The 14975-nt window shown below is 34.6% G+C and overlaps 1 protein-coding gene across 7 annotated transcripts in view; it reads left to right on the forward strand.

The window, feature by feature from the left end:
* AHI1 (Abelson helper integration site 1) overlaps nucleotides 1-14975 on the forward strand; it is a 96562-nt gene that overhangs the window by 61010 nt on the left and 20577 nt on the right. For 6 of the 7 annotated variants that reach the window (XM_064649427.1, XM_064649428.1, XM_064649429.1 and 3 more), the window contains one exon: nucleotides 10340-10398. The exons of the other annotated variant lie outside the window; for it this stretch is intronic. In XM_064649427.1, coding sequence (XP_064505497.1) covers nucleotides 10340-10398 — 59 coding nt within the window. The remainder of the gene's footprint in view (nucleotides 1-10339; nucleotides 10399-14975) is intronic. 7 annotated transcript variants of the gene reach the window in all.

Genomic DNA, 14975 nt, shown 5'->3' on the forward strand with positions numbered 1-14975 from the left:
TTCCTCTTATTGATGATTGTGAGAACTTAACATTTTTTGCTTTCATGTGGATTTTGGGTTATTGGAGATGCTGTATGAGTCAGTAGTGATTTTAGCTATTAATGGTAGTCAAACCAGAGAGGACTGGTTATATAATTAAGCTTATATGTTTAAGTACTGCAGTTTCTAACAGTTTGGCACTACCTGTGTGATGATGTAGAAAAAGCTATTATGTTATTATATTAAGTACTTAATCAAATTGTTTTTCATGATACTATAGAAAATATTTAGTCAAATGGTATTTCTTTATTCATTCTGAATTTAATTTTCATTAATATTTTTTGTTTACACCTTTGGACCTGCTGTGCAAATAATCTTGCTTGCAAAATTTCTATAAAAACAAGATAAAAATTCACTGGATAGGACTGTAACTTCTACTGTCTGGCTTGATGCTGAGATACTGTAAAGTCTTTCTGTCTTCTAATACCAGCTGCAGTGATTTGTGTTGCTGTTTGAACCTTGGAGAGAAGTCTGTTCTCTCCAGGATATCCAGAATTTTAGAAATGTGTTCTTAGCCCAAAGCTGAGCACAGCCCTTCTTTATGAACCTGCATGTCTTGTTTCTCTTTCTTTTACCTCTCCTCAGATCAGGTACCGCTTTGTAAATGAAATGTAGTATTGCCTCTTAATTCCATTCTTTGCAAACAGTTTCCTTTCCATGCTTTTTTTTTTTTGTGCATCTTCCACCTAAGACCCAAGGAAAAATCTGTGTAGAAAAAATTGCTTTTCAACTCTTTGCCAAGTGATAATTCAAGCTTTCTATCAGTAGTAGAAAGTGGCCTGTAGAAAGTAGAAAGTGGCGAAGTCATCTTTTTTTACTTTCAGCAAAGTAGCATTTGGTATCCACATATTTGTATAACCAGTGTAACTTCTGCTAGAGTAATTGCATAGTGGCTGAAGACTGAGAGTATAGAAGTGGTGATACTGTCTAAGAAGGCATTCTAAAAATCCACTGTTGTAAAAGCAGTAGCAGGTTGTTGGTGCATTCTAGAAAACTTCGCAGACCTTGTAGATGAAGGAAACTGAAAAATTATTATCATTGAAATCTGTGCCCAACTGGAACTGCAATATGTTGCTTTAATGTCAGACTTAGCATTTCAGTATATTTTCCTCTGTAATAGATGATACTAATATTAGTCTCAAGCACTTTGTCATGTGTTATTCACAAGGAAGTATATTCAGATTTTATTACCAAAGTTGCTACAGGCCATTATTTTATTTCCCTATACAATTGGAAACTAATTAGAAAGGACTTAGTTATTCATACATGTTCTAATCACCGATATGTAGAAAAACTCCTTCTTAGAGTAGTTTGTTCGTAAATAATCTGAAAACTCAAAAGTGTGGATATGGAAAAATTCTCATGTGTAGGTTGGTTTCACCACACGTATTTTCATGAATTATATGACCAATCTAGTTTCTGAACTACAAAATGGAAAATAAACTTGGGAATGTATTTTAAAGACATGGCCTTCTATTTTGGAAAGAAGTGTGTCTGCTGTGAACTTTTTTCCTTACTCTTTTGATTTGATACCATATTAAAAATCTTATATAGTTGTTTCCTGATTTAGTGTCTGCCAGTGATCTTAAATTTTTCAGGTTTAATAACGTATTAATTGTTTGGCAATCTCTTGGAATTTTCTGGTAGTATTTTGTCAAAATTAGTATTCAGTACTGGCTGAAAGTGCTAAAGTAATAGAAAAAGTAGTAGTTATTCTGGTCATGATAAAGACCTGAAATATCAAGCTGAATCCAGCATATTTCATATGATGTTGCTGATACTATTTTTCCTTGAATGCAAGTATTAGGAAAATGCTACATAAGTTCTTCAAGCAGTTACAAGATTTTAATTTTTTTTAGATTTTTTTTTTTCAGTTAAGGCTTGATTTGACATTGTGAGGCTTACTGGGTAATGTAGGAACTCAGTAGTTTATGCGGTAACTGGCTGTTTTTACTTAGCTGACAAGACTGCATTGCAAAAATATTAATGGCTGATTTTGAAAAGTATCTGTGGTATTCTAAGCATATTTTCTTACAGCTTTCCATTTGTAGAACAGCAGACTAATTTAGTTTAAGTAACTGTGAATAACTAGCCATTACTGAATTTCTATTGTGGGAGGAACCATGTGAAGTAAATTACTTTGTTTTCTTTCCTTGCATAATTTTCATTCTTTTTCTTTTATCTATGGGCAACTCTGTTTTTTTTAAAGACAGGAGTAGACTCTTGAGGTCAGTAGAGACTTGACTTTGATGGTTGCAGATAGAGTTAAATTCTATTTAAGTGTATTACATATAAATTAACTGTATTAATAAATAAAATATAACCCTACTACATATTTTTAGGAGACAGATGAGCATAAATCCTGCATAAGAGCTCCATTTCCTCTGATTGAAGCAGGGAAAGTAAATGCAGAAGCAAAAAAATTACTAAACCAAAAAGTGAAGGTTGCTACTTCAGTGTTGGGCATCCACAGCTCTAAGGGACTGCAGTTTCTGTATTTCATGATGTATTTTTTCATAGGGTAACACTGCAAGCTATATTTGCAAGCTTCTTTGCTTTTAAGTAGTCCAGGGAAGCTTAGCAAAATTAATAATGACTTTCTCAGGATATCTGCAGCACTAGAAGAAAAATAATTCTTATTAATACAAAGTATGCGTCAGAGTCTGCATTTTCCTTACATCTTTTTTATCTGCTATCTAGAACGTGTAAATAATACTGCCAATCTGATTTAAGAATGCTGATGGTATCTGTGCAGGCTTATTGATGTTTGCTGTAGAACCATTTTCTGTTCTCTACATTGTAGAAAGAAACAACTGGATACTATAGTCTCTGCTTATTTTCAGTGGTATCTACTGCCATTGTGATGTAATGTTCGAAGTTGTCATAAATTAGCACATTCCTGATTAGCATGAATTCAATAAATGTTCTTTACTTCAAAAGAATGCTTGAGACATGTGCTACTACTTGCATTGTTTATATATGGTACTGTAGAAACTTAACATTTGCAAGAAAAATGTAAGATGATGGTTTGATAAGATTACTCAGAAATAATTAGGTGGGTGTGTAGGCTGCTAATGTATTTGATTTTAATCTCTAATTAAAAAGTTGGATTTTTTAATTGTTTTTGTGATGCAATAGTTTTTACTTCATTATGCTTTTTGTAAATAGGGGCCAAATTCTGCCTGTTCATTGTGCCTAAGTACAGATTAAATGTTTTCAAATGAAACTGTATTCTCCTCAAATCCAGTGACAATCTCCATAGTTCCTCCTGGAGAATTATTCTCAGAACAAATACTTGTTTGTGCCCTTGTACACCTTGAACCAGGAACGAAAATGATGGCTAAGCTTGAATGAATATCTCTATGCATTCTTTTGGCTGATGAGAGATATAATTATGTTGTGGGATCTGGCACTGCCAGAAGCATAGTGTTTTCATGTTAGTGCTGTCTAATTCTGAGGTCTCTTATATGAGGATTGGAATTAGTTGGTGTTACAGGAAAGGTATCTCTCTGTGGATCTCCAGGTGTGAATTTAAGCCTTGCTCTACTCCGCTGCTCAGTAATCACCTCACTGTGCTGCAAGGACACACTACTTGGTCATTTGGGCTGGGGAATCAGAGACTGCCAGATGCAGTAACTTGACCTAACTGCATCAGTCCTTGGATAAGGAAGTTACCAAGTTAAAGCACACTAGCTAGACCAGTTGTCTTTCTTAGTTTAGAACAGCTGTGACTTATTTGAGAATATAAGGTTCTCCTAATACCTGGAGTTGGGGCATCTACTGGAAAATCACATTCTCTGTGAAAGAAGCTGCAGCAATATATACAGAACTGCATGGTCCTGAATTCTCTCCCTACAGTTACTTTACTAGATAACTGTTTTTAATACCGGTATTTAGTAAATGGTTAAAAAGGTAAATATTGCTTACTTTTTTATTGAAAGCTTGTCCTTTTGTGCAGACTTTTCTATATAGTATAGTGTTTCGAACAGCAACCAAAGCCTGATCTATTGACATAATTTCCCAAGTTTATTTTGTTAGTTTGCAAGATTTCATTGTATTAATGGGGATGGGGAAGGGAAACAAAAATACTATGCTTTTCTACCTATCAGTACAGCTCTGTTTTGGCTTAACTGGGAGGGGCTAGGGGTAGTGTGGGTTTGGTATTTTGTTAAGTTTTGGGGTTTTTGTCATTGCCATCTAGATCGATCTGCACTAATTGGAGGAGAGACATCTGGCAGCAGAAGACTTAAGGCTTTTCTCTCTTTTTTTTAAGTGTATATAGCATGCAAACAGCTCTCATATCCAACTGACTAAAGAAATTAACAGAACTTTATTACTTATAAAAAGTCAGACAGTAAACAGAGAGGGATTCCATTTGTCCTGTAGATTTGGGGTTTTGGTTTTAAGTGGATAGGTTTAGGTTAATAAATTGCAACCCCACTTGGAAAATGAGAACAACATTGAGGAGATAGTTCAGTCTTTTCCAGATGCTCTGATCAAAGAAAAAAGTGGGGAAAAGACAAGGAGAATGCTAGTAATGGCTGACAGTGAATAGACTTAGTGCAGAATACACTACTAGAATTCTATCGGTGTTTGTAGAAGACCTTTGCATTTGATAATGTTGCAATCACAGCACTTTTGTATATACACTTAAATATGACATGTGAGAACTGCCTATTTTGAGTATATACATTTTAAGTGGTTTTCAAGATCACAGAATCACAGCATCATTTTTGTTGGAAAATACCTCCCAAGATCATCAAGTCCAACCTTTGGCCAATCATGATCGTGTCAATTAGATCATGTCACTAAGTGCCATATCCAATGGTTTCTTGAACCACCTCCAGGGATGGTAGCTCCACTACCTTCCCAGCCAGTCCATTCCAATGCTTTAACAACCCTTTCTTTCCATGAAGAAATTCTTCCTAATGTCCAATGTGAACCTCCCGTGGCACAGCTTGAGACTGTGTCCTCTTGTCCTGCCATTAGTTGCCTGGGAGAAGAGGCCACCCCCCACCTGGCTACATCCTCCTTTCAGGCAGTTGCAGAGAGTGATAAGGTCACCCCTGAGCCTTCCATTCTCCAGGCTAAACAACCCCAGCTCCCTCAGACGTTTCTCATAGGAGCTCCACACCCTTCGCCAGCTCCACTGCCCTTCTTGATACAGGCTCTCAAGAGAATTAACCATTTCCTTTGGCGTTGTATTAGTTACAAGGAGTATGCTGTTTTAGAAAGAATGCTAAAAATGCTCTGTTGCTTGTCTCACTTGTATTTGCTTTTGAATGTAGTTTTTTTAATCTACTTTCAGCCAAATGCATCTAAAGTAGTTTTAAAAGCTATGATACAGTTTTCAATGTACTTTGATCCTGTCAATTCTCCTGTTCAGTGTAGGATATCTTCAAAATCATAGGTGCTAGACTAAGTTATGTAGAGCAGAATTGGAAGTGGGTTTTCACCTGCAGCAAGGGATATTAGCAAAACATCTATTTAGCAGGTAAAACAAAAGGTGTTCTTGTTAAGTGGATGCATCCATTCCTTTCATTTTATGTGAACTGCATCTGAAAATGTTTGTGGTGGGTTTCTTAAGTATTTGGGATCCTGTGTTTAAAAAAAGGAAAATAGCTTCTTATCCAATATATAAACAATCTTTTTATTTAATGAATTCTGTTTGATCTATTAAAGCATAATTGGTTTGAGGATTAAGCCTTTGAAGGAAGATTAACATATATTTAGAACATTACAAAATTATCATATTTCTCTTATATTATACCTGGCTTGAATAATGAAAATGCTGAAAACTTTTATTTAAAAAAAACAAAGAAAAAAACTAAACCAAAAAAAAGCCAGCAAGAAAACCCACCTTGGAACTTTCCTTTAAAACCTTTGAAAGCTAAAGTAGAGATTCTACTGCATACTAAAAGACCCTTTGGTCACAAAGGTCATACTTCTGAATTAGTGGCTGTGCTGAAAATAATTCTGTTTGCTGAAAAATAGTTTTAAAGCCACAGAAGATGAGTAGGAAAAGGACTGAGCTGATAGACACAAATTCATCTCATATCTGAGTTGACTTTTTCCCCACTTTTTGTTGTTTACTTGGCTGTATTATGTTGCAAGAGGCCACAATATAATGTCTGCAATAAGAAATACCTTTTCCTAGAGGCATTGTTTTCCTGTCTTTCAGGACTTGTTTGTGGGTTTTTAGACATTAGCAATTAGTATAAACTTAAAGTAAAACTCAATTAAAAACAGAATAATGTGGAATTGGAGTGGTAAGATTTTTTTTTCTCTCTACATGCTTTACAGTCGTTCATCACAGAAATGTCTGAATATTAACTTTTTTCAGTTTTATTAGATATGTCTTTTTTCTTTGATGTTCTGTGATTTTATGAGAATTTTCCAGGATGAAATTTTGGATGATTTCATTAACTGTAGATTCCATGTGACTGGAATCCTTAGAGATTTATGATGCTAAAATACCTTTAGTAATTAAAAAATTAATTTATCAAGAACATTTCAGAAAGCGAGAAAAAACCTTCTTTTGAAAAGTTAATTAAAACATGAATTCTGTAATGAATGTTTTCTCAGCCTCTCTTAAAAGAGCATTTTTTCACATAAACATTTAACATTGCATGGTTGTGGACAATCCAGTAGGATAATAGTGGATTTATGTGACTTCCTAGAAGGAATTTTTTTCCCTATTCTGGCTCTTATGCTATTAATTTAAAATAAATAAAATAGCTAAAGATCCTGTTATTTAAAGGGAAGTTTTCTTAGTAATTACAAGTACTACTTTGGGGGGCATCATTGCTGTTATCATACCAACTCATCTACTTTGTGCATTTCAGTCCAACTATTTAGAATTTGATGACTTCATGCTAATGTGCTTGTCTAGAGCAGAGGATAGTTTTTCAGTGAAAGCATGCCGTAAAACTGGGAACTTAGTAGTATAGGTGTGTTTTTGACAGGACAACTACTTGGTTTCTGTCTTCCTTTTTCTTTAGTTGCTGTTTTACTGGCAGAGAATATATTGCCCGAAGTGACCTGGGAGGAACTGAGGATAGACTTTCAGTTCACTGTTCAAATTATGCAGGAAACTAACACGGTTTCAGACTCCTCTCAAGGCAGACAGCTACATTGTTTTTCAAAAGATACTGGTTCTTTGGTAGTCATTTCCCAAAAGCCAGCACATGCTTGGACTCACAAGATAATTTTAACAGTAGGATTATGTGGACCCTAAAGAGGAGCTGTCTTGCTGTTAAATTGTGTTGATATGAAAATTCTGGTCATTTGAGAAAAAGCATTAGCATCTATCATTTTGAGACATCTACTGTTTCATTTAGACATTAGCAGTAAGTTTTTCTAGAAATAATCTGTTCTTCTCATGTAAAATTTCATAGAAAGGAAACCACTGAAGAATCAATGTAGAGTAATAAGAAATGCACTAATTCAAATATTGATACTTTAATAGGGAAAATTAGCTTCTCAAGATGTACATGATTTTGAAGGTGAAGGCAGATGATGCTGTTAAGAAAGAAGATTATTGAAGAGTTCAAATAAACCCTCTCTATCAATAAAAATGCTTTTCCATTACTGATTATGAAGCATCCTTAAGATAGGACAGTCTAGATTAACCTGGCAGTGTTGGGGGTGTTTTCAGGCTCAACCGTACAAGGGATTTAATGACCTTTCTATTAACTCAGACTAAGTGAGAGTCCCAACAGGTCATGGTGTCCTGTAAACTTCATTTTCAGATTAAGTGGAAATGTCGTTCTGCAATCCTGACCTCAGTTTCAGTACCTCACTATACTAGTCGAAAAGTGTGCAGCCTGGATCAGAGATAACCAAAGAAAGCACTGCTGAGGCTATTAGTCACACCTGCTTGATGTCATTTACATGCTTCATCAAGCATGGAACCATATCAAGCCAGTAGCTGTATAACATTGCTTTAAAATTGTTCTGCATCTTTTGAGAAAGAAGGGATGGATATTCCCTTGCTTGCTGAACGGGCCTTGTTTTGGGAATGATGAAGCTTTGGACAGGGTTTTTTGTTGGTTTTGTTTTATTTACTTGAGGTTTGTTAATATGATTGTTCTGAATGTAGGGGCTACTAAAGGAATACTTAATAACTGAAAAACAACTAATGGATAATGCTAAAAACTAGTTTAGGGTAACCAATAGCCGTGATCATAGAGTATTTGGATCCAAGTGTGCTGTGGTCTGTTTACACCTCAAGCAAAGTAGTGAGAATTTTCTGTTTGTTTTGGCTCTAGTCATGGAAAATGCTGTATAAACCAGTGCCAGCTTCTAGAATTCAGTACAGCACACTGCCTGTATCTTTAAGTTACACATCTGTCTCTATCCTATGCTTGCAGCATAACAGGTCTGCACTGCTCTTTATTGAATCTTAATTGGGAATATCAGTCTAACCATAAAGTTTTCACTTGACAAGCAGCTAAATAGACAGACTACACAAGAGTACTCACATGCATAAACATACAGTCCGGAGGTAATGCGTATTTTCCTTAGGAAAACAAGAAAGTCAATTATATTACTGATAAAAATACAGATTAATTTTATTTTTAATTAAAACTTGACTTTTCCAAACAATTTTTTTTATCAAATATTTTATATATCTTGTATCTTAGTATGCGCTTGTGTGAATTGGCACAACACTGCAATGCTCAAATTCATTATCCTATGGTAGAACACTTAGCTGTCTAAAGAAAAATTTATTTTTTATCATGCAGACATTTTATTGGTTCTGAGTTTGGGGTTTTTTATTCAAAGAGTTGATGTGACACTTGTATGCAACAGTATATCCAATATGTAGTAACACCTCTGTAGCATCTGGGTTTGTATGAGTATGTAGATAATAATATCAGTAGAAGTAATATCCCTGGTGACTTTTGGTGTTAGTGCTGAACAAATGTTGTAGCAAATAGCTTGTTTGAAAAAAGGTTAGCTTCAGGTCTACCATCTTGAGCATGGGTTAAATTCAGAAAATGGTTTCTATTCTCTTCTCTTTCTTCTTCTTAAAAGAGATGGGGTAAAGTAATAAGAAGCAAAGCCTTTCAAAACGAAGTATTTCAGAATTTATACAAGCTTTTTTGAAGTTATTAAGATCATAAATCTTTTAATTCATACGCAAAGTTGAATAATGTATTATTGCACATGTTTAGGATTTTTCACAAGTACAAAATTAGTCATATGCAGAAGATCTGCAGGAGCTTGGTTTAACTATGACTATTTGATCTTGCAGCTTTTATTCTAGCAAGAAATATATAAATATCTTAATGATTAAGCATTTATGAGTAAATCTCCTGTGAAAGTCAAAACCGCTAGGCTTTAGAAAGGATACTGTAGGTGAAGTTGTGCAAGCTTCCTTGTGGAGCTGTGCCAGTGCATGGGAATCTGAATCTGAAAAGTACTCTTTATTCAGACACTGGACAGCAGGCTTTTGGTGTGGCAAATGAAAATGAGTTTTCAGAATTTATTCCTCTTTGAAAACAAAACTTGTTTGAAAGCTAGTATCTCACAGAGAAAATCCAGTGAGCTTAACTCTCTGTTGCCTGGCATTTCTGTGCTGGAGAAACGGTTCTCCAGTGAAGCAGTAGCATATTTCACTGTCATGTTCAACGATTTTCAGATTTTTTTGTATCTTTTCTTTTTAAGATGTTTTCTTAAGTATACAGCTGAGGAGACCAATAACAAAAAGATAAATCCATAGATGATGAAAGGGTTTTCTTGAGCTTAGTAGTTAACATAATAGTTTGAAAAGAATTTACAAGTACTTGTTCAAGTGTGCTTTGTAGAGAGTGAATAAAATAAACAGCAAGATGTGTTGTGATAGGAACTCAGATGATCAAAAGGAACTACTGAATAGACATAGTTATTCTTTCAGATAAAATAAGGAAGTAATTCCTTTGTGAGTTTTTGTGATCATTTCTGTTGGAAAACTTTGTATGCATTACTCAGAAATTCAATGAAGAGGAAAGCAATACAGCCTAGATAATAGTGTCAGCTTTGAGCATGAGATGGCATGTGGACATAGCTTGAGCTACTTCTCCAAATCATTTGAATGGAAATATTGGATTAGTTAACCTTGTGTCAGGTCTGTTAGTTAAATAAATCCTCCAACTGTTCCTGACTGAAGGTTGCATAGTTGTGACTGAAAGATGCTGCTGCTTTTCATTAGAATTTTGTCAAACATATCCTGCTAACATAATGATTTTAAAATAAAATGGTTTATTCGATGGAAAAGGATAACAAGCAGAAAATTCACAGCCTTTTCTTTTCACAGGGTGTTTCAGCCCAGTAGGAAATCCTCTTAGCCGAACACTATTGGGTAGACTACAGATGGTATGGAATTCTCTTTTTGCATTTTTTTTTAAATTGATGTTTAAGTATAAAATGTCATTATTCACAAGTTCTCATTGTAGAGAGGTGGGTTTTTTATCCTGTCTATTTAAAAAAGAGGTATCTTCACGCCAGTTGTCTACATAGGCAAATTAGCTTATGCTGCAGCCAGCTGGTAGGAAGATCAGATATCTGAAAATCAAAAGCTTTATAGTTTTTTCATTATTTACTTTTTGTTGTTTAGAAATAAATAAGCTAAAATTACGCTCGAGTTTTTTATTATTACTGAGAAAGAAGGCATTCATAAACAGCAAAAGAAAGCTGAGACAGTTACTGGGAATGAAATTCTATTTGTAGCATGATGTTTTCGTTGTTTACTGTTTCATACTTCATCTTTTTGTAACAAGTGAAATCACAGATATTCTCTTGCTTATTTAACTGCTTATCTATTAAATATTGATTGTAAACTTCTACTGATTATATTTGTTCCTTTGTTTATTTCTGGTTTCCTGATCACCATAATAAAAATCGAACAGAATCTGTAAATGCCATTAATTCCAACTTTACATTTGATAAACTTGTATTAAACACAAAATGTATGGAGGAACTAGTGACAGAAGAACAAGTGGTGCTTCTGAATACTGAATGCATTTGTATCTCTATGAAGCTGAGCCTCTTGTACTAGAGATGTTAATCCTCCTGCACTCATGAACAGAATGCCATGGTTTATTATTCTGTTGTAATTGCACTACTTGTAATTTTTGAGAGAAATATTATAAATGGACACAATTTAACTTTGATCATTTATACCTGTTTTACAATTTGGATTTGGGGTTTTGGTTTGGATTGGTTTAGGATTTTTTTGATCCTACCTTATTTAATAGAATCTGTTAATACAGTTGTGGAAGGCTTGTAAACTAAGTAGGATTCACCAAGGAATTTGAAAGTGTGGTTTTATGTTGCTGTTTTGTTAGTGGTTAAGTGGTTCTTGTTTTCACACTTTAAATTTTTTGCCATCAATATATATTTTTTAGGGAAAAGAATAAATTGTTCAACCAGTACATTAGTGCTCTCCACCACAGCAAGCTTGATAAACATTTACAGGATCAACTCTTTTGTAAGATGCTAAATAGCAGCTAATTTAAAATAATTTTTTCTGAGGGGGCTAAATTAAGGGTTATATTTGAACATTGAATATTGAATATATTTGTTGTTTCTCCTATTATAAATGCAGTAATATGTATGTAAGTGCAGGTTAACCGAGTAATTAATACCAAAAAAGTAGCATATTTAGAAATGGTGAAAAAGTTGAAGAGGTTTTAAATAATTTCAGGAGCTGGAGTATTTCACATGCTTCTGAATTGATCTTTTCTTCCTTTTCCTTTTTTCTTTTTTTATCCCTGTAGGCTTTACTGTAGCAGCTGTGTTTGCATTTCTTATTTCTGTTTGTATGTTGCAGGTTTCAATAAAGTGCAGTCTGCTGCAGGTTCTTTTTTCCTCAAGGCAAATTATACATTCCCATGATTATTAAATATTAAAAGACTGTGATCAAATCAGGATTGTAGTCATCTGAAGTGTAAGGAAGTAACTTTAAAGTTTCTATGGACAGATTAATTACAACCGAAGTAGAGTATATAATTCTTAGCAATTGATACTTTTGGAAAAATTTTAATTTACCTATTAATACAAATACTTGTACTTCTGTTTCCCACAGACTAAATTTGTAGTTAGGTGTCACTAATGGGAAAAAGAATGCATTGGACCAGAGAACAAGAACAGAAATATGATAGTGCTGACAGTATTCATCTGCTTTCTTCTAAGTCTCAGCTTATTTAGCATTTAATTTAAAACTTCAATTACTGCAGTAAAGAGATTGCATGACATTTTTAGGAGAGGAGACAATTAAGTAAAATTCTAACTCTTTGAATTTCTAACCCTTCATAAGAATAAAGGAAGACAATGTAGCAACAGTAAAATCTCAGGTCTATTCTGTAAGATTTTTAAATGTTTTAAATATTATCTTTTAAGCTAACCAAGAGTTTTCAATCAAACTGTATAAGTTAATTGCTCATTTTGTCTTCTTTAAAAAAAAAAAACAAACCAAGAAGCCACCATAAACCAAAAGCAGCAACAAAAAAACCTGAAAAGGTAACAGTCTTAGAACCTGGACTATTACACACTGAGGCACAGATTTACTGGATAGGCAAGAGAAGCTGTAACACACGTTCCTTGTGTGTTTACTGGACTGTTTTTATAAGTATTATTCCCAGTTTCTCTTCCATTCTGGCAGATGACAGGTATAGGGAGGTGGAGTGAAGTAGTGGCGCTGTGCAGCATTCAGGAAATAGTTGTTTGTCCTTCTTCATGTCACTGAGTCTGTCACTAAGGGGAAAAGGAGAGAGGGTGGCTTTGGCCCTGTATGCATACACGTTAGGGTTCCCATTGGTATGTGTAGTGTCGCCTAAAATTAGTCTTAGAAAAGCTTATTTTTCAAGTGTTGTTATTAAGAGGTAATGACTAACTCTTAGAAGTGGGACTTAATCTATATGTTTATTCTTTTACAATGGAGAATATGTTTACCTGTGAGGTAAAAACATGGAAACATCATTAGACTTTACATTTTTCCGTATTTTTCTTTAAACTTTGATAATGTGGTAATTGAAATATATTGGTTCAGTAGGATAAATGAAATGCTGAGACTTTTACTGAAAAGACAGTAACAACTGATCACTTGTTCTTACTCAGTGCTCCTTCTCCTAAGAGGATGAGAGATATCTAATGCCCAAATCCTGTCGGCTGCTATACATCTGCATCAAAAAAGCAAAACCTCCATTAGCACAATTACTGAAACTGCCCAATTAAAAAGAAGCCATAAACATTTTAATTAGCGTATTATCAGGAGTTGATAACACTTGATACAACAGTGTATCTATTGGTTTACTCTTAGGTGCAACATTCTCTTTTGTATTAGTGTCTTGAAACATTTTTGTTTGGTTTTGAGTTAGAAATTTCAAGGGTATCTAAGTGAGTTAGTCATGGATAACCAGTGTGATACTCCATGGTCTAGAACTCTGCATGAATGACTGGATCTATTTATCTTCCTCTGAGGATGTTCCTTTAATGCTGAAAGCTCCTAACAGCTTTGTTCAACCAAAATTAGTGTGACAAGGCAGACTTTTTCAGCAAGGATTTCGTTTCTGTTTCTCACAGATGTCTGCCTCCCAAAAAGACCAACTCCTTGGAAGATGGCTATAGCCCCACATCTGTTCCAATGCAAAAAAAGGATTGTCTAGTTTCCATCCTGCATGAAAAAAAGGAGACATTAATATTGTGTTAAGAATTATGTATTCGTACATTACAGTATGTCTGTTGCTTTTTTGGAATCCTGAAAATGTGCCTTAATCTTGTGACACAACATGTAAAAAATTATGTTTCTAAGCTGAAAGGCCAGTAGTTTTAGTTGGATGTTTCTTGCAGTGTAACTAGTAGTTCGCACTATTTGAGGAATGGCATGGCATGGAAAAGGCAGCTCTTCTGCCTTGCAGTAGCTACATTTGTGGTAGAAAGCTGAAAAGGGGTCATATAATGATAATTGAGTTTGATTTCTTTGAATCACAGCTGTGGCAATTGCCAGGTAGAGGTAGAACTGTGTGTAGCCAGTGACATACTCAGAGTATCTATCTCTTTAAGAGGCACCTCTATGGATTGTTGTTGCTTAAAAGTTTAAGGCAGTGTCTGAGAATATTCAACGTCATCGCAGAGTGACTCATGGATTTTAGCTTGTTATTTCCAAACAGCTCACTCTCTTCAAGCTCTTCTTGAGTTGAGTGTTTGAGAGCCACATAAATACTTTATTAAAAAGAGAGAAAGAGAGAGAGACAGATTGAGACACAATAATGGGGCAATATGAATACCTGAACTAGATATCTAAATAATACTGCTAATAATTCTGATGAATCATTTTTGAGCAACAGGAGGCACTCCCATCCCACAGGCTAAGCACACTGCCTGTACAGTTCTCTTAACCTTGAGAATGGAAAATGAGAATTAGCTGAAACCTGTACAGCAGTGCTAACTACCAGTAGACCACTGAACAAGCCACATACTCTGAACTGCAGCTCCACCAGTCCTTGTTCAAAATTTGTTTATCAAATCAGGCAGTTACACTTTTTTCTTCCTTCTGTGCATGTACATAATTACTCAGAACTCTTTAGGTGGTAGGTTTAGATGTTCTGGTAGATGATAAGAATTGAGTACAACTGTTCACTTTTACACTGTGTTCATCTGTATATACTGTATGTGTCTGTAACTACTGTGGCAGCTCTGAAACAATCTGGAGACTGCATGGAACCTCAGGATAGTCAGTGATTTACTTTCCATATAGGATAAGCTTAACTAAGTTATGAAGACAACATTGAGGGCAAGGATCTCTGTTCTTGAGAATGCCATTTATTCTGCTGAGGATTTGCAATGATTTTCTTTGTAATATGTAATGACATTCCTTGAACCATGCTGATAAAAAATAAAAAACCCTATTGAAAATAAAAGGAGCACTATATTTTAGATACATTTTTTTAAAA

This window comes from Pseudopipra pipra, chromosome 3 (genome assembly GCF_036250125.1).
Source record: "Pseudopipra pipra isolate bDixPip1 chromosome 3, bDixPip1.hap1, whole genome shotgun sequence".
Classification (NCBI taxonomy): domain Eukaryota; kingdom Metazoa; phylum Chordata; class Aves; order Passeriformes; family Pipridae; genus Pseudopipra; species Pseudopipra pipra.